The sequence below is a fragment of the Eubalaena glacialis genome, chromosome 13 (genome assembly GCF_028564815.1).
Source record: "Eubalaena glacialis isolate mEubGla1 chromosome 13, mEubGla1.1.hap2.+ XY, whole genome shotgun sequence".
Taxonomy (NCBI): Eukaryota; Metazoa; Chordata; class Mammalia; order Artiodactyla; family Balaenidae; genus Eubalaena; species Eubalaena glacialis.
The window spans coordinates 42,835,149-42,855,579 of record NC_083728.1 but is presented as its reverse complement, the minus strand read 5'-3'; the positions used below and the strand labels follow the sequence as shown (position 1 = coordinate 42,855,579).

The following is a 20,431-nucleotide window of genomic DNA, read 5'->3' as shown; positions in this document are numbered from 1 at the left end:
TGGAAACACTTTGTAAAGCGCCAAGGCACTTTGTTCTGTTTAGAATGACGTGTGTGTGTGTGTGTGTGTGTGTGTGTACATGCATGTATGCCTGTGTGTACACACGTATGCGTGTGTGTTTTCTTGTCTGCTCTCCCCCTATAGACTCCCAGTTGTCGTTTACTACTGTACACCCAGCACTGAGCCTGCACTCAGTAGGTGCTCAAAAACTGGTTGTTGAATGAATGAATGACAATTCCAAAAATAGTAATGAGTCCTGTCTTGTGAAAGCAAAATTTTTAAAAAATATGAATTTACTTTTGTAAAAGTAGATTAAATTAAGTAAAGATGGAGTTTTCAGAAGTACGACTCAGAAAGCCTAAAAATGTTTTCTAAAGGGGATGCATCTAAGTGTCTGTTTCTCCCCAGATCCTTGGATGGTTCCAGATAAATAGGAAGTTTCCTAAAAATACATGAGATGCTAAAAAGGAAAGGGCTTGTCATATTTGGGGCGTGGGGGTGAGATGATCACAGATGACAGAAGGGTGGAGGACATGTGGGTGGGGTGGGGGTTGTCTGCCTCTGCTGACACCAAAGGCGTCTCTTTTTTCTTGTGCAACAGGCAACTTTCATGAGGAATCAGGGTTTGTTCCTCACTGACCAGGCAGACACTGAGAATAAGTCATGCAGGGAAAGACTGAGGTTGCCAGAGCAGCAAACAAATGGATAATAGGAGAGCAACTGGCTGATAGTTATCAAGATTTGCTGGTATAATGAACTTCTAAGGATGTGCTACTGTCAACAATTGAAGACTTGGGGAGATAACTCGTGAGCTTCCTCTCATATGGTGATGATTTTACAGGGGTAAGGGGATTCCCACCCTAACACCAAAGAAAAGGATTTCCCCTACCCCTGCTCAGATCTTCTGAAAAATGACTATGTAGAAAGTGAGTGAAATCCAAACTATGTACATTTCTCTAGGGAATTTCAGTAAATTACATTTTATCACAAATAAAGCTCAACCTAAGCTATTATGTTCAGTCCAGCTTTTTAATCCAAAGTGAAATGCCAGACTCAAGACCAAGAAGCACCAGAAGCTATATTAGACCAATTGTTCAAGAGGTGCCATTATTAAAACTACTTATATTTGCCAAAATAAATTCATGTTTTTTCACCTGGAAAAGCCAACTCCCCCCTCCCCATTGTTTCCTTGCTCTTTCTTTGCTTTTCCTCTTGCAGAAATGAAATCCCATCTTCATCATTCCCCTCTCTCCTCTGGATGCCCCAGAAACCATTTTAGTTTGTTTTCTTGTTTCAAGAAAGCATTCAAATGTTAGACAGTAGTGTGTTTTAATTCATTTTGAAAAACAAACTCACATGGATTGATTCTTCAGGTCCCCTTACTTGGACTTGACACACTATGAAGTCCAAACAACTCTGCATAGTTACATTAAACAGGTTCTTGTGCTGTGAATTCACTGGGTGCAGGTAGCAGTGAAACATTCCCAAGACAATCACTAGACATGCAGAACGCCAGCCAGAAGCATGGATCACTTTCAGGGGTCTTGCTGCAGCGAGCATGAGGCTGTATTTTGTGTACATTGACAACAGTATAGGGTAAGCCATCTGTGTTCAAGGGAGCAAAGCCTCCAATATTCCTCTTGAACCTTAGGGGTGTCTTTCCGAACGAAGTGTTGTTTCAATCCCTAAACTTCAGAGTCAGATACCCCTCTGAGTTTTATGAGTTGCTCCTTGGAGAGTCAAAGCCAAGCCACCATGAGTGTGAAAGTTGGCTGACCTCTCCCTCCCATTCCCCAGCAACTGTCCTTCACCCCATGAATCCGAAAGAATCCCCCCATCCCGGGGTTTAAGCATGGATGCAGGCCAAGCAAGCCTTGAATACCCAGGTCTGTTTGATTGCAGCTATGTTGGTATACCCCATGTACAGGTGGAAAGTGCTTTTGTTTCTCTACCTGATCCAGCCAGTGGAGGGGGGCTGGGGGCTGTCTGCCTAATAGTTTCTAGCCCATGTGCTTATATTGGGATCGGTCCCTAGGGATCTGGACCTGGTTGGCAGTCATTTTGTGGTGGAGATGGTAAATCACCAGTGTTACCACAATGACGAGGCCCAAGATGAGCCCCAAAATCAGAGGCAAGGTTTCCTCCAACTGCTCCCGCTCATCCACTGGGCATTTATGCTCTGAAATGGGAAAGAAGAAGAAAAGCAATGAGCTCCTGCCAAAATATTCTGAATCATAAGTCTGCTCAAGAAAACTAAAAGGCAGATAGAGATGAGAAGATTTCTCAAGGAAACTTCAGAGATATTTTCTTTTTCAGAAACAGTATTTCCCAACCAAACTTAAGGCCTAATCTCTTAAAATTTCTGCATAGTGTAAAATAAAAATACATCAGTTAAATAGGGCAACATTCAGGTTATTGGATTCCTGGCTGATGTCAATAAAACTTCCAAATGATTTATGCAAATTTTCAGAGTTTGGGCATCAGGCACAACCACCATCATTTTTATTGTTTATTTAATTTTTTAAACTTTTTATTGGTGTATAATGTACATAGAATCGCAGACAAAATACACCTTTTAGAAAGTCTGAAATTACCAAGTGTTATCAATGATACAGAGCAATTGGAGCTCTCGTCCACCGTTGGTGGGAAATGGTACAATCACTTTGTAATAAGGTAAGGGTAAATATACACCTACCTTATAACCCAGCATTCCACTCCTAGGAATTTACCCAAGAACAATGAAAACATATGGACACAAAAGGACTTGAACATAAATGTTCATAGAAGCTTTATTCATAATAGCTTAAAATCAGAAACAACCAAAATGTCCATCAGAGTAGAATGGATAAATAAACTGTGGTATATTCATACAATGGAATATTAATCAACAATACAAAGGAATGAACTATGGCTACACATAACAAAATGGATGCATCTCAAAAATATTATGTTGAGTGAAAACTGTCGACACAAAAGAGTACATGTTGTATGACTCCATTTATATGAAGTTTAAGAGCAGGCAAAACTAAGTCTATGGTGATTGAAGTCAGAGAAGTGGGGAACAGTGTGTCTTGGAGAACAGGACCCAAGAGAACTTCAGGTGTGATGGAAATGTTCTGCATGTTGATTTAGGTGAGGTTTATGTGGCTGCAAGTATAGGTAAAAACATATTGAGTTAACACTTCAGATTTGTGCATTTTGATGTATGTAAATTATACCACCATTTAAAAAAGAAAGTGTAGAGTTTGATGGATTTACACCACACACATCAGAACTGGTATCAGAATTGTGGTGCCAAAAGTATTAGCTTTAAATGGATAATAACTTTGGTATAGTTATGGGGAATAACATCTAATACACCATCCTTTAAAGAAGATAGAGGAGAAAAGCATGGTGTATTTTGGCAAAAAAATTATGGTTAAAATATTATTATAGTTTATTTCTTTAAAAATTGTTGGGGCTTCCCTGGTGGTGCAGTGGTTAGGAATCCACCTGCCAATGCAGGGGACACGGGTTCGTGCCCCGGTCGGGGAAGATCCCACATGCCGCGGAGCGGCTAGGCCCGTGAGCCACAACTACTGAGCCTGCGCGTCTGGAGCCTGTGCTCCACAACAAGAGAGGCCGCGACAGTGAAAGGCCTGCGCACCGCGATGAAGAGTGGCCCCCGCTCGCCACAACTAGAGAAAGCCCTCGCACAGAATCGAAGACCCAACACAGCCAAAAATAAATAAATAAATTAATTAATTAAAAAAAAAAGTTGTTTTGTTGCCTTAGGAGAAAACCTGAACTAAACACACCACCGGAAGAAGAATATAAAGGGAGTATTAAACTATGGACAAGTCAAAAGTAATTATGGGAAAATAAGGGGATGTCAAAAATTATCATGAAAAATACTGAATCCCCTTCCCCACCCATCCCCATTCATTAAGTGGTCAAAGAAAGGGGAATTCCTGAGTTCTCTTTCCCTTACCCACCATTCCAAAATCCACAAAGCTCTAGAAACCACAAGTACTTTGTATCATTCATTTGGCAGCAAAAGCTGGCTGCTCTGATTCTCATTTCTCCTCCTTAGCATGAAGATTCATGTGTTTCACTGCAGGAAACAGATTCATTAATCTGTTTGATTACAGGAGCTTCCCTGAGTCTTCTGGGTCTTGTATAATATATGGACAATGTACTGTATTATCGTCCTAAAGTCCAAAATTATTCTGAATTCTGAAAAACATCTAGCCCCAAGGGTTTTAGGTGAGAGATTGTGAACCCATAAAAAAAAGACACGCATTCCCCTCTCAGGCTTAAGCCACTGTCTTCAAACTCTGCCTTTGACCCCCAGGAAAAACAATATTTTACATTACAACCCAGAACATACGTATACATACATAACTAAAACCAAAGTTTTATAAAACAATGGTTTTCCTTACTTTGTGCCTCTAATAATTTATCCTCTATTCTATTCTCTTTCATTTAAAATAGTGCTGGTCATGACCCACTAAAGCAGAGGTTATAATCTTTTTAGTGTCAGTGTGATGAAACTATCCCCCCTTCTCAGAATACTTATAATTGCATAAAAATAAAATACATAAGATTACAAAGAAAACAAACTACACTGAAGTTCAGCTATTAAAATATTTTAAAATAATTTGAGGGACAGTTATATATATATTTATTAGTACACAGGTATACTGGCTGTGATTGCAAAGTAGGGAGAAGCATAATTGTTACTTTGCAAGATCTGCACAAACATGTGGGAAGAAAAAGACTATAATTTATATTGGTGACAAAGTCATAGGTATGACTAATACTACTGTGGGTTGTCACCTTTATTTATAATCAAAGGAAATGTTAAACATTAATTAGAAATTAATGAAAATAAAGACGTAGATGTTTCCCATTGAAATTTACAGACCCCCTGAATTCTATACACAAACCCTATGGACTCAGTGTTAAGATCCTGTGCAATAAACTGATTACACAACCGACAGATTATAGAGCAAGGATGGCTGGCCTCGATCTCTGCCTGGGAGAAGAGCATCCCTTGGCTTAGCCCAGCTCAGCATCTGGCTTTGGGTGCTCGGAGACCCCTGACTCCCTGTTCATCTCCACAGGTCTTGGGGTCCCTCACACCTCTGCCCTGGCTGGACTTACAGTTCTAGAGAACACAAAACAGAGGCCCAGGGTGGATGGCCCATGATGGGAAAAAGCAACAACCAGCCCAGTCATTGCAAAGAACCAGATGAAGACAGATCAGACAAATTGTGTAACTGCCAGCTGCCAGCTCAAGTCCCCTCAACCATAAACCTCGTGTGCCCATTGCAATCCTGAATCATCTTAGGTTCTGTTTTCTAGACGTGTTTTATTTTGTTTTGTTTGATGACCACAGCATTTTAAAGTTGTATTTACTCCCTGAGGCAAACAAACTGTAAAAGCTCTTAATGAAAAGCAGCTCCAAATGAACAGCATTGAGATGGGCCATGGACCAGGAGGCAAGCTGATTGCTTTCTCCAGCTCTGCTAGTGCCACAGACTTTTCTTGTTGGAGCAGGTGGGCAAGCCTTTTGCTGGCCGTGCTTCCCTCTGCTGTCTGATAGGGCAACTGGAGGGAGGGGTTTGCCCCTCTTTCCATAGCTTCTCTGGACTGGCTCGGGACTCCTGTAACCTCAGCAAAATGTATTTTGTGTACTGAGAAGCTGTTAAGATGAGTGGGCTTTGGAGATCTTTGGCTGGAGACAAGCAGATACTCTCACCAAGATGTAAGCACAACAGTAAATAAGAAAACAATTACTGATTGATGCCACTGTGTGCCAGGAACATCCCTGCGCACAAGGAAGAGCTGTATAAACTCTTTCCCACTAGCCTGTAAGCTCCACCAGGGCAGGGAAAGTTCCTATATCCTAGTACTGGGTGTACTGGTGTACAGACACCGACAGGGTCCTATGACCTTGGTATTCACCATTCCCACCCATTCCAATGGGCTTTGACTACAAGGCAAGTTAGACATCCTGGAGAGTCAACGCCCCCCTTCCCCACCTCAGCAGCCATCAGTGGTGGATGGGAGTTGGAGGGTAACTCAGGTGGGTACCACACTCTTTCCCAGAATTTCCAGCAGCATCGTGAGCCCCAGTGCCCACAGTGGTAACCTGCTCACTTACGCACCTGTACTAGCTTCCTTGCCTTCCCACCTCACTTCCCCACTCCCCTAGCAGTGCCTTCTAGAACCACCTAAATAAACTGCTTGCCCTTACATACTTATAGAGGATGTGCTTCTTGGGGAACCCAACCTAAAACACTAGGCTCCAGGGCAGTAGCAAGAACACAGAATTCTACGACTGGCTGGCTACGTGGCCTTGCGCTGGGCCTCTGTATTCCAGCCCTCGACACAGTTCTCTGTGGTGTTAATAACAGGATTGTCTCCCTCTGGATGCTTCCCCAGGAGGGTCTGAGAAGCAGCAACTACTCAGGTGGCATGTTTCTTGGCTAGGAGGTGCCATGCAAACCACAGGTGTACACAGCACTCTGGATCAGCATCGGCACACCACGCCCTGGTTTGCAGCACGGCAGCCAGTCTTGGGGCGCTCAACTGGGGGTGATGTACATTCATTTCCACTAAAACACAGATCATTTGTCCTATAGATCTGGGTAAAATACAGATCAGGTGGTATCTCCCAAACACACTGTTAGAAACAATGATAAGCTCATGAATTCAGAGCACCTGACAACCTTTCTGACGATGGCCCCCTGCAGTCACATGTTTGGTACAGTTGCTCAGTTGCAGCAGCTGAGGTTCGGAGAGGCTAAGAGCACAGGATCTGATACCCAAAGACAGGTTCCTGTCCCAGCCCTGGCAGCCACAAGGAGCGCAGTCTTGGCCAGTAACTTCACCCCTAAACCTCAGCTTCTCCACTGTAAACAGGGATCTCAGTACCTTCTTCACAGGTCTCTTTATTTGTTTGTTTCCCCCCCTGAGAATTAAGATGGGCCCAGTCTATATGTGGCGACTTAAATGCCCATTAAACCTGTTTAAAAAAGGGGCACAGAGGCACCTTTGTATTCTATTACATTTCTTCTGTCTTTATGCGTGAGAGTCGCCTTTAATTCAAGCCATTAAAATACTCAGGCTGCTCTGTTCCCTCCCAGTGATGCATCCTCCATGCTATCACAGAATTCTCCTGGGGCCTCAAAGGGACTCGCTACCAGGAATGAATTGTGGAAGGACAAGTTACCCAACACCAGCTGAGACACATGGGCTGCCTTGAACTGCAGGCTGAGAGTTGCCACACCAAGTGTACCTGTTATAGAAATAAGCTGGCCTCCATGGATTGGCCCCTCGGTGGTTTATATTTTCACTGCAGGCTGAGACCCACATCCAATTATTTTAAAAAAAACAGCCCAAACAGACACGTTTAGCCATTTAGGGCCTGTCTGCTTTGCATAGAGATCTCACCCAACAGCTGTTACCCACTGATAGGATAGATAAGGCCCTAAGCTTCTGCTGCCCCCCGAGCTCTCTGACCCAAAGACTCCTCCCCGTGCTGCTGAGTGACATCACCTAGACCCATAAGCCCTTTCCTGACACCCTTCTCCCTGCCAGGAGATCCCTTATCCTCCTTTCCTTTGGGATAGTGGTCCCCAGGGTGCTGTAAACCTTCTTCTGGACAGTCCCATGCTGTGAGGGGCTTTCCTTACACAACCTGCCCAAGTGCCACCCAATGAAGCTTGTGTGTTTCTGCCTCTCATGGTCATATCATATTCCTTGATCAGCTCAAAATCCCTCAAATCCCCCTTCTGACAGTTTGCCATGGACCAGCGGTATCATCAAGGAGCTTGCTAGAAATGGAGCCTCTTGGGCCCCGCCCCCAGACCTACGGAACCAGACTTGACTTGGCATGTTAACAAGATCACCAGAGCTGTGCACAGTGATCTGGGGCCTCTGGGCTACTTTCACTGGGGGTCAGCATAGCAGCCAAGCTCAACGGTCTAAAGGGATTTGTGCGATAAAGATGTCATCCCCATTTGGGCTGCTCTCAGCCTCTATGGGTGTCCACTAACCCATTTCACTGACCCTTCCTTGCTTTTCTCAGAATCTATGAAGGAAGCAGGTGGGAGACTGCAGACTGCCAGGCATGACCCCCTTACACAGGGAATAGGCTCTTCATTGGAAGCCCTTATGCTGCAGGTCCTGCTTGAACATGACAGAACGCATGTACACAGCCCTGCAGTGGGCGTCAGACATATGACCAGATGCCCTCCCTACCACCACGCAGGCAGGCTTCACTCACCCACACGGGCATTAGCAACACATCAGAGCCTCTTTCTATTCTGGGGAGTGGGGTCCAAGTGCCAGGTCCCGAAAAGGCACTCCAAAAGGAATCTTTCAGATTCCACCAAATCAAATAAAATGATCTCTTACAAAACACACTGGGGGCAGGTGCTGAGAGGCACAGACAGGAGGAACCAGGAACAAAAGGAGCCCTGCCACACACACAAAGGCACATTGATTCAGTGCGTGATCCTGAATGAGGCTTGCCTCCTTCCAGGAGTGTCAAGGCTTGAGCCCCAGGGCACCATACAGGAAGCGACACCCTAATTATTCCCTAGAAAAGCCTGGGTGAGACAAGTGCAATTTGCTTGTGCTTAATATATCTGCATTTAGGAAGTTATACATGCTTACAAACTGTCTAAATCTATCCATTTAAGCCCTGGAAGTGGATAAAAACTGCTTTTTATGCAAAAACATCATTAAATCTATGCCAAGAATATCACTGATTTTTAGGAAAATAGCTCTGGTCCTTATTCAGTACTCATTTACTCTTATTTTGTACACAATTCTAACATCTATGAGATCTGATTTCTCCATTCATAAATGACTATAAGCAACAACTTAGCAATAACCCGGAGAGGGTAAGGGTGAGATTGTGATAAGGAACTAGTAAAAGCAGCAATTATAGCACCAGCGGTACCAAGAAGTGAAGAAGTGTCTAAAAACAGTTGACCAGAGAAACACAAAGAGTAACTAGAGACTACTGAAAGTACCTATACAAACTCAAAAGTATCTATGGTAGGGACCCTGGGGACTACGTGATCCAATATTTTCAAAATGAATTCTGGGCCATCCATAATCATAAGTCCAATTACTTTTAATTACATTTAATATTTTCAGTTTAAGAAAGGCACTGTTACATTTTATAAATACTTTCATAATCAGCAGTATTTTTTAGTGTTAAGATCTTGGCATTTAGCTTAGTTTCAATTTTGTAGAAAACACATTAAGATGGAATAGCCCATACAGGTAAGAGCCATAACAGGTAGGTATAGCACTGCTGTACTAAATCTATTAAATTCTGATTTGCTTGGCTTTGAAGCATTTGCAAGTCTCTATTAATTGAGCCCACAGCTTCGGAATATCAATTCAGCCAAAGTTAACAGGGCATCTGCAATGTGCCAAGTACTGTATTTGGTGCTAAAAATACAAAGATGAATAAGAAGGAGGCCTTTCTCTTAAGGACAGTTTAACTTAGGAATTCCCAAATGCCTTTGAATAAATCATGGGGGGAGGAATTCTATTCCGTATACTTTGAATGGGAGGGGCATTTAATGAAAGCTGGACTCCTTGGGACTGATTTAATGATTTGTGTGTGACCCAAGTGGGGATTCCCTAATATCCTACTCATTCGAATGGTTGTATTCACCTGGGGATCGCCAGACCAAAGGCAGGTATCCATAAAGCAGTCAGAATCTCTCCCCATTTCTTAACCACAAGGAATAAATAAGAATATCAAACTGCCTTTAACAACCTCCTCCAGACAATAGAGAGAGAGAGAGAGAAAAAAAAAAAAAATGAATGGAAGAATTCACTTACTCCACTTGCCCAGAGTAAACTGTTGCTAGATTTGGGCAAACTGCAGAATATGAGCTCCTCTCCTGCCCTTCTTCTGGGATGCAGAGAACCAGGAGGATATGGATGCCCTGAACCTGCCCCAGCTGGATCCTGCCTGATCCCCTTCCAGGGCTCGCACAGACTGAGAAAAAGCCTTCTTGCATGCTCCAGAGGGAGCAGATCAGGGACCTTGCCTCCTTGGAACCTCATGGGTGTCTCTCCACACAAAGGTGAGAGCTGGACAGAGGCAGGTCTTCATGAGTCTCTCTCTGTAACCTGTACACACACACACACACACACACACACATACACACACACACCTCTATTACATTCTGGTCACACAAAAACTTAGACTCACAGTGGTAGAACCTAGGGCTGGAAGTGTCTAGAGACCATGGAGAAACTGAGGCCCACACAAGCAAAGGCCCTTCTCCAATCCATGGCTCTCTCGATAGCTGCTTGGGATTTTTAGCTGCCTTTTCCTTGGGAAACTTGCATCAAAATTATATATATATATTTAGCTGACTTTCTTATCTTTCTCCCTATCCAGTTTCCTTTTTTTGGCAAAGGAGGGGAGGAAGGGAAAGGTGAAAAAATAAGGGAAAAAAGGAAGGGAGGGAGGAAGGAAGAAAACAGAGAAAAAGAAGGGAGGGAGAGAAAGAGAGAGGAAAAGAAGGAAGTGAAGGAGGAAGAGAGAGGGGGAAGATGAAAGAGAAAGCCATTGAAGTTGATACAATTCAGTTTGTTGCCTTTAGTCTTTGAAAAATATTATAGAGGGAGGCAACGTCATGATATCCTAGAGAAAGTCCAAGTGGTAACAGCCTGGTACCCTGGCAGGTTGCCTTCCACATCCATCTTGAGGTCAGCCTTTGCTTCCTTCCTCTCCCTCTCCTCCTGCCTCCCCACCGACCTACCTTCACTGAAGACAAAATCAGAGATGATGTCAAAGGGCTGGATGTGGACTGCAGACAGGATCATGGTGACTGTCTTCTGCGGATCACTGGAGGCTAGTGAAATGGTCTGCTGAGCTTGACATTCATAGGACTTTCCAGCTGGGGTGACCAAGGCAGAGAGATGATGCGAGTTGGCTGTGTGCTTCCCAGCTGCAGGGAAGTCCCAAAGCAATGGTTAGGCCCCTAGGGCTGGCAGAACCCTCCTTATGGTGATCCAGATAGTTGACCTTTGCCTCTTAGCCCAGAACCCCCCCTCTGATCCTCTGCTGACATGCCCTGTTGCCTTGCCCGGCTGGGGCTATGCAAATGTGAATGCACCCATTCTTTCATGAGCACGGATTTCTTAAATATTAATTTGGAATTTCCTTTTGGAAGAATAAAGTGATACCTAAAACCCCAACCCTTTTTACTATATAAGACCTAACAACAGAGATTCCAAAGATCCACAAAGAACAGTGACTTGGTATCCTACACCTCACACTGGCCTGCAAAATATAAAATATCTTCCTCAGCAAAGCATGTCTGCTGTTAGTGCTCTGAGCAGATGCCCTTGTATGCATACATACTCTTTGGAAGCCTACCTCACCCCTTTTCCTCCTTTTCTGGATTAAGGTTTTTTTTGTTTTTTGTTTTTCCTTCTTTTGGTCTAATTTAACTGTGGGAAATGTTTGAATATGAATTTTGATGAGGAGACAAAATTGCCCTTTTTACTGCGATGATAAGGGGTGAAACGGAAAAGATGACATATGTTTTCTTGTACATGTTCAATAAAAATCTTTTCCCAACTCAGGTGCCCAGGTGATGGAAGGCTTCATTATGAGTAGATCAGGCAATTTACAAAATAAATACATAAACTTAAATGTGGTCTTTGATGGTGCCTGCAGATCCCAGCATTGTTATTTGGAGCCTGGATATCCCTTGCCACAATATTTTTGGAGGATCTGGGTAGTTGTTGGAGTGATGGGTATGAAAAGCTAATAAATAAGGGCATGGTTCAGAATCCACTCTGGGGCTGCGGTGGATGACTGAAGATTGCGGTGAGGCCTGAGCAATGCGCCAAAAGATCTGAAGGCCATCAGATTCTGACCCAAAATGAAAGTCATACTGTCCCCCTTGAAGTGTTAGCGCATAAGAATAAAAACCGGGGTGCAGAAGAAAATAAAAATACAGCTTTGTCCGTCTCCGTGCTTCTTTAAAGGACAAATCATAAGAAAGCCATCCTGAAGCAGCCACAGGAAGACAGTCCCTCAAGAGATATCTCATCCAGGATCAGGCGATGGGTGACAGGCTGGTCCTCAGGCCCTGGGTTTCTTGCGCATCTACAAGGCCTGAAGGCCAGAGGACCCACCGCACTCCCGCTTGCTTCCTCCACCTTGCAGAGCAAGCCCAGGGCTAACTTGGCCTGGGAGCGCAAGGCCCTGACCCTGGGGAATTCGGCCTCCAAGCCTGAGATCCCTGCAGTGTCTGCGCTTCCCCGAGCTCCTTCCCCAGCCCTGCTGGTCTCTACTCACCACTGACCGCGTCTTTAAAATGGGTCTTCTCCGAGGAGTCATAGACAAACTGGACCTTGCTCAGCCTCCACGTCGCCTCGGGTCCCTTGGACGTGTTGTGACTTTCCTGCCGAGCAGGGGAGGCGCGCGTTAACCGCCCGAGCAGATCTGGGTGGGGAAACGGAGGGGCGGCCCCTACCCACACCCACCCGGAGTCTGCAACCCCTCTGAGCGCCCCACTAGCAGTTACCTTTACAAACAGCATTTTGAGCGCGTACGCGCGATCCACCCAGAACACCTGCAGCTCCGACTCGTTGTGGCCACAGCGGCCCTTCACCTCAGCTCCCCGGGTCAGTGAGATATCAGCCTGTTCCGTGATTAGCTGGGAACACAGACGCCCCGCACCCCCTCAGCGCGCGAGCCCCAGTGGAGGCTGTAAAGGGCAGCGCGTCCAAACTCCGGGTCGCACGCCTGGGCACTCCTTTGCGCGCGCGCTCCCAGGTCCAGGAACATGCGGTTAGATGCTCTGCGTGCAGACCCGGCCGTTAGGGAAGCAGAGAGAGGGATTTACTTTCAAAGCAGGCGGGGTGAACAGAAGGCATTACAAGCCGGAACCCCCATGCAGCATTTGGGAGCAGCCTGCAGGGTGCAGGGGGGAAGGCGGGTGACCCAGGTCTTCACAGGGTCTTGAGGGAAGGTGCCCTTTGTCCCTGGAGCCCTAGGAGTAAGCTGGGAGGGAAAAAGCGCCTTACATCTACATAATTGCTGGCCCACACATCATAAGGGACAATAAATTTGGCTGCAAACTCTGCCATGAGACACGTCGTCCCATTTTCCCGCACCACAAATATATCTTTTTCAGGGTTAGTGGAAAGGCCTGAGAGATTCTCCACTTCTTGTTCTGCCATGATTCGAGCCATTGTATCTGCAGAAAACAAACAAAAAATCCTATCGGTTAGGGGCTCAGCGAGCCCACGCGTCTCGGGCACAAGGGTGGAGAGACATCGTGGTCTGCGGACTTTGGGCTGACAAAGTTCCTTGCCGGCTGCAGGGCGCTCTGCGAGCCATTTCGCTGACCTAGCGCCAACAAATTCGCCTTCGTTGCTGTTAATTTATAATAAAAATAAAATTAAAAAAACATTTAAAGCCTTACTAATTTGTAATCCGACTGGCCTTTTTCTTCATCTTAGGCTTTTAAACCAAAGCTTTCTCGCCAGTGCTCTGAGCCCACGAAGCAGGCCTGTGCAGCATCGTGTCTGGGATTGGCATACAGGTGTGTGGCTCTCTGGGGAATTCCCTGCCACTGAAGGGAAGGTCCTCCCCTCCTCCGCCCAAAAAAGAACAAACCCGCCAAACATTAGGGCCACGTTTTGACCTTAAGCTAATGGCTTTACTGTACCAGTTCTATTCTCTGCAAAGAGTGCACCCTGCTCTGGCGGTTGCCGAAACGCTACTCACGGAAAAGCATCAGAAGAACTCGAAGTCTATTCACGCCGAGAAAGGCTCTTCCTCGGAGATCCATCCTCGCGGAGCAGCGAATAAGGCCAGTGGTGCTGCTGCAGAGGCCGCCCGAGAGGGAATCCCTCAAAGTCGCCGCTGGAGTGAGCCGGAGTGAGAGAGGGGCGGGGGCACCGAGAGGGAGGAGGGAGGGAGCGCGTTTCCGTACGCGCTGGCGGACTTGGTGTGGATGGAGTACCACACCGACCCGGGCAGGGTGAACGCGCGTGTGCTCACTGCAGAGGAAAGGACCGCGTGGCGAGGGAGCTGTCCACGGCTGCGAGTGCTGAAAGGATTCGGTTGTATTGCTGGAGTGATTGTGGCTGGGCTTGTGCAGAGCTCCAATGAGATTCGGGAAGGCTAAAATTCTCCCTGAGTCTGTTTCCTGCGCTGCAATTGCATCCGCAAAGATGATTCTATCCTGAGAAACTTAATAGCACCCTCTGACTTATTCAATATCCCTACCAGTACAGTGATTAGGTGGTGAAGACATCACACCACTGGAGTCCTGGCTTCTGAAAATGCATCCAGCTCCTGAAGGAAAACGGTGGAGCACAAATTGTTGCTGCTTTGAGGGAGGAGGCGTAGGCAGGAATAGAGAAGGAGAATGCTATGGCAACAGCTTCCTGCATTTGGAGACATCCCCTTCTCTCCCCTGCTCTCACGAGCTCAGGGTTTAAAGTTAAACTGATGCCTCCTCAAACGAGGCCCTTAGTCAATGCAGTATATCTATTTGGGCTTGTTTCTTGTGAGTTCTGTTCTCTAACTGCATGAGGACTTTGAACTCTGGGGTCACCTACCCTCGCTCATTATGTTGTGACTACTCTGCTAAGAGGAATGTAAGTGAACCCGAAGTTCGTGAGGGTTATGTAGCATCTTTTAGGACATTCATAGTTATACACACACACACACACACACACACACACACACACACACACACACATATATTACTCTACAGCCTCTAGTGGGACAGAAAAAACAAATACTACTGGGCTAATTCCTATATTTACACTTTTAGTAGCTTGCTTGATTTTTAAATTTTTGGCTCCATAAATCAGAATACAGCACTTTCAGCAATAGGCATACTGTCCTAATCAATTGTAGGTGATGCCCAAATATTTTATTTCTTAGCGGCTATTTCATTTTATGAAAAATCAACAATATAATGTCATAAAACAAACAATGCCATAATAAGGGGCAAATTGCAAAGTATTTTCATGTGCACTGTCAAATTTGATCCTCCCTAAAACCTTAGAAGGTAGGCAAGGGAAGATATACCCTATTGTGGTTGTACATACCCCAAAATTGAGGCTCAGAGAAATTAAATGACCTTCCTCAATGTCACATGGTCAGTAAAATTAAAATAGAAAAATCACATGATTTAACTTCATAGGGATCATTTTCATTTTTCCTTATATAATACTTTGACTCTAAAATAGACCATATGTTGATTGCCATTGAAAAATCTTTATTCAGTGACCAAATAACAAGCTAACACCTAAGATCTCTAGCTCACATTCCTGAAATGTATAGAGTGCTGTTTTAAGTATAATAATATTCTGACATTATGCTTGCCACAAAGTGTTTATACAATTATTTTTTCAAACCTATTCTTATATCAATAATTAGATCAATAGCAGTTGAAATTATGAAGTAATGTTTAAATCAATACTATATTTTTACATCTTTATTTTTATCTCTGTATTTTAATATTTCATCCAAACATTTCTCAATAACTTTACATAACTGAATATATATAGAAGCACTGAGGCAAAATTGTGATTGATACAAAGGCAATTATTATCAGTTGAGAGTGGAATTTGTAAAATTTATATATGCCTAATGATTTGTCATGTTAGCAATTGTTAATAAACACTTATTTTCCTGTAGCACTGTAAAAATTAGAAAGCAATGAGATATAGGTAATGGAACATTTATATATTCTCTTTCCCTCTCTCCCTTTAGTAGTTAAATGAGGAAAGAAATGAATGGATTTCAGTCCAGGATTCACTATTTATTTTTTATGACCTTGTACAGACTTTAGTGTTCCTCACCTAAGAAATTGGGATAATAGCTCAGGGGATGTCTGGTTAGGCCAAGTGAGCCAATGATTATAAAATCATTCAAAAAAAAAGACAAATTAATTTAGACCATAAGCATTAACTGAGTACCCACTACTTGCACTATGTTTGGTAATTTGGAAACCCAAAGATAAACAAATACCATTATAAAGTAGAAGAGATATCTGTAAAAGTTAGGACACTTTCTCTTGTGACACATTATTGCAGATATCTTAAATTATAAGTTGTTAGAAAAGCAACTGAATTAATTGATGATTAGCTGCTTTAATAATAAAATATTAGATGGGACATAGCATTGGTCATGAATCTTAAGTTGTTGTAGTTGATTTACAAATCAAATGGTGGTTCCTTTGGAAAACGGTTTCTTTCCATACCTGACATAAATGATCTCTTTGTTGACCAGCACTTGAATGAGTCAAAAGAAAAAAAAGGAAGCAATTTTAACTCCTCTTCTTGGGAAAATCATCTTCAAAGCATAATTAATTTAAAATCCCTTTGGGTATTTAATCTTAAACATAGCTTTACAAACACCCATTAACTTATTTGTGTATCATCTGTAGTGATTCTTACGTTGCAATAGGAGTTGGGTCATTATACCTACAACTTTCACCAACACTAATTAAATACTTTCTAATCATCCTTAAAAAGACTTCAGTTCTTTAAAATTACTAAAGAGATAATAAAGGAGAAAAACTTACCATTAAATCATAGTAACAAAGTTTTCCAGGATCCATTCCATTCTTCATTTCTTGAGTGGGAGAGAAAGTAGGAGAAAAAATGACATAAACATGTACACTCATGTGGATGATAGCTGGGTCAATTTTCATCAATGCTGCTGGCAGTCAATACAAATGTCACCCAAGTGCACTGGCTTTTGAATCTCTTCTAGATCCTCTAAGTCCTTCAAAGGATTCTCTTCAATTCTTGTATTTACATATTGAATTAGTCTTTATGAATCTCATGCATGTCATTGAGTCGTTACTGTTTCATGGATGTGGAAGAAAAGACCCACTGCATGTACAGAACTTTTAGTTTGGATGAAAGAAAATGAGAAGAAACATGAAGATGTATGGTTGCCTGGCACAATGTGTGCACAGATGTTTAAGGAAAGAAAAAGTAAGGTAGCCATCCCATGGTGGGGTGGAATTGACCAAGGAGGCCTCTTGGAGAAGGAGGTCTTAAAGAAGTGAACAAATTGATCTAAGGTAAAAGATAAAGAAGGGCAATGCAGATGGAAGAAAAATATATTAAGTAGGAGAATCAGTGCAAAGATGTAACTCTTCATTCCTCCATATTTAACAATTTGCAATAAAGAAGAAATTAGACCCCCAAATCCACAGTGTCTTATAGCATTGATACATAACCTTTATTTAACTTCTTTATTTGGTAATTTACCGATATATGGTATATGCAAAACATTCTAAATAAAATTAAATATTCAAATTATTAGGTGTATCTCTTTATACTTGGTTGCACAAGCAATTGACTTGTATCTGTAGAATCAAAAGTGGAAAGCTAAGCTTTGCTGCAGCTGAAATTTGTCTTGTTGATGTTTCAATCCACTTTACAGTGAAATGTAAAAATGTACTCTGGTGCTGCTGTTCCCACCACCACTAATGCTCTCCCTTGACCCAGCACACACACACATACACACATACACACACACACACACACACACACACACACAGATAAGGAAGCAAACATGGATAAAAGAAGCAGGGATAACTGAACTGGACAAGATGCACACAGCCCTTAAGCCCAAATTACTAGTTACCAAAACCTTTTCTGTGTTCAACTTAATCACTGAACAATTATTTCATTTAATTTAATCACTGCCTTTGAAAACCCTTGAAATCCTTTTGGGATAGGAACTGAAAAATAAGTATACATAAGAATATTTTGTGCATATATTGGCGAACCCTAGAATATGTGGAAAGAATCAGAAAATTAAGTTTGGCCCTCTGATGCACTCAGCTTGCATGACCTTGAGGAAATTTCCCTCATCCTTTCTGTCATTGGTCTCTCCTGCAGCTACTTTAAAGAAACCAAGCTATTTCTGCAATGAGGGTAACCAGTGGAGAAGACAAGGCACTAGAATAATAGCCCTTTCATTGGCAATGTATCTTCATGCTAAGTTCTTAGAAAATGTCCTTTTATGAGCTCATTTAGGATAAATGCCTTCACATAGGAGGGAATGCAGGGGACAAAGTCTCTCTTAAAAAAAAAATACCTGAATAAGCAGATGGTGAGGCCAGGCAATCATTCCTGAAAGGTTCAAGAGCAAAGGAATTATTGTTATCTCTTGAGCCAGTAATTAGTTAACTGTTTTTAAAACAGTTTATGATAGCTACCGCTAGCTTCAATGTGTAAAATTTTAGGCTACTGAGTACAATCAGTCCTCTTGGCTTTCCTGGCAGTGAGGAAAATTTTAACACAGGGGGGACCCGGGACTTTTCTGTAAAAGACAAGAGTCAATTGAGAATTTTAAAAAGTCCTTTAAGAAGTTTTTTTCTCCAAGAAATACTAACAGCTATCCCAGTGGGCTTAAGGTTAGGCAAGCTGTGGCTCATTTACAACAGTTTGCTATGTGAGTTCTGAGATAATGCACTTCTTTAAAATTTCTTTTATTGTGTATCACAAGGGTTCCTTATTCCCAGTTAACTACTCTTTAAGTTCTCTATTTGCAGTTTTCTGCATATTCACCTGAAGATGTGTTGGAACTAAGGGAAATTTATATTAATTGCCATTGGGGGGGAGGGTGAGAGTGGGGCAGCCAGTCAGCTGAGCTTGGAAGGAAGCTTTGCTGGTGCAGACCTGGAGCCCCGGAGTTGCCCTGGGGTGTTCTGATGTTGTAAGTTTGGGATGTTTCTATGGCTGTTTATTTGAAACCATTGCAAGACGCTCACTCTGGTAACAAAGAAAGGGAAAGAGGAAAGTCTTCAGTGTATTGGAAAGACGACTGGTGTGGGAATCTAGGAAGCAATATGTTAGCTTTATTACTCCACTAGCAAAAACTTCTGGGAGGACTGGCTTCACCTCTCTGGTCTTCAACATGCCTTTCCTACAGGATCCTTCCAGGACTGCATGCCCCGCTCCTATGGGTAACCTTAGTTAGGAAGTGATCTGAGCAATTCTTTCTAGGAAAAACAAAAAAACAAAAGCAAAACCAAAAAACCAAAACAAACAAACAACAAAAAAACCGCTGAGGATTTCCATTACTAAAGCTTTCTATCCCAACGTGCAAGAAGCCTGCACAGATCTAGACTCACGGATTGCGGCCCTCAGCGTTACCTTTGGGTGACACCGAGGCACATGGGCCCGGTTGCTCGCGGTCTGGAGCTTGGCGGGGCTGGGGCTGCGGACTCCAGACCTGTCTGCTTCTGCCCGAGAAAGAGACGCGCGCTGCGGCGCTGCGCCCAGCGGCCCGCACGCCGAGTTCGCGGCGACCTCAGCAGGGGAAAGACGTCGGTGCCAGGCACCCGGGTTGGACTTCACCGCACGTTCGCGAAGCTGCTCCCGGTGTGGAGGTGAGAGAGGAACCTTGCAGAGGTGTGGTCCAAGCCGGCTCCAAAGCCGGGTAAGAAGGATCAATTCCGAGGGTGCTGGAGTTGGGCGAGTTCGGGCCTCGGCTGCTGGACAGAAGCTCCGGGCTCTTTTGTGTTCTGGTGTCGAGGGGAATTAGGACTAGAAAGGGAGGAAGTAAGTTCCTGGCAGAGAGTGTTCTCTGGCTCCCCGCGACTTTCTTTGGAGCTTCCAAGGCCGGGAAGCGTTGGCAAACCCCACGCTGGGGCGGGGAGGGTGGGCGCTGAGACCCCGGCGCTCTGCCGGCCTCGCGCCTCCCGGGTCCCTCCCTGCCCGGAGGAAAGCCGGGGGTCTTGAGCGGGGTGGGGTGTTACACAGAGGAGGGGGAAGAGGCCAGGTTGCAGAGGCTTCGCGTCTCTTCTTTTCTCTTCTTTTTTCTTTTCCTTTCTAACCCGCCAGGGTGGCATCCGCACCGAGGGAAATGCCCCCGATGGGCCCCAGAGGTCCAGCTTCCAGGGCAGAAGTCGGGAGGACGCTGCGCCGCAGGGCCAGGGGCGCTCGGGCATCCTCGCGGCGTGCGGTCCTTGGACCACTCTGAGACGTGGGCAAGGTTTTGAGACTCTGCCGAGAGGAGATTGAGGCTGAGGTGGCCGAAGAGGCTCAGAGGGCGCGCACTCAGGGGGAAACGGCTCTGCCTGCGGGGCTGGCGGCCTGGGAACAGGGCGGGTCCGGGCCCGGGGACAGGACGGTGGGAGGGTGGACTGACCCACAGGGGCCTTCTGCTAGGGTCCCTGGTCGCTAAGTGAGGCCCCTGACCTGGTGGAGAAGTGGGACCGAAACGCTCTCCTCCTCCCACGCACGCGTCTTCTGCCCCCTCGGGGCGCCCCGGGCTGCTGGAGGCCCAGGCCTGTGAGGTTAGGGTGAGAGTTTTGTTTGTTTGTTTGTTTGTTTTTGTTTTCCAATCTGGGGCTGGGGGCGGGAGCGGAGGTTATTCTGTACTCTAGGTCGCAAATGA

The 20,431-nt window shown here is 44.5% G+C and overlaps 1 protein-coding gene across 1 annotated transcript; it reads right to left on the bottom strand.

Annotated features, from left to right (window-relative positions):
- Nucleotides 1–2,000: 2,000 nt before the first annotated feature.
- Nucleotides 2,001–19,208, bottom strand: LAMP5 (lysosomal associated membrane protein family member 5). The gene is given in 8 exon segments (XM_061209575.1): nt 2,001–2,179; nt 10,788–10,976; nt 12,338–12,443; nt 12,567–12,698; nt 13,069–13,241; nt 13,775–13,975; nt 13,978–14,099; nt 19,186–19,208. Coding segments are annotated over 8 exon segments (1,125 nt in total).
- Between the last annotated feature and the right edge of the window lie 1,223 nt (nt 19,209–20,431).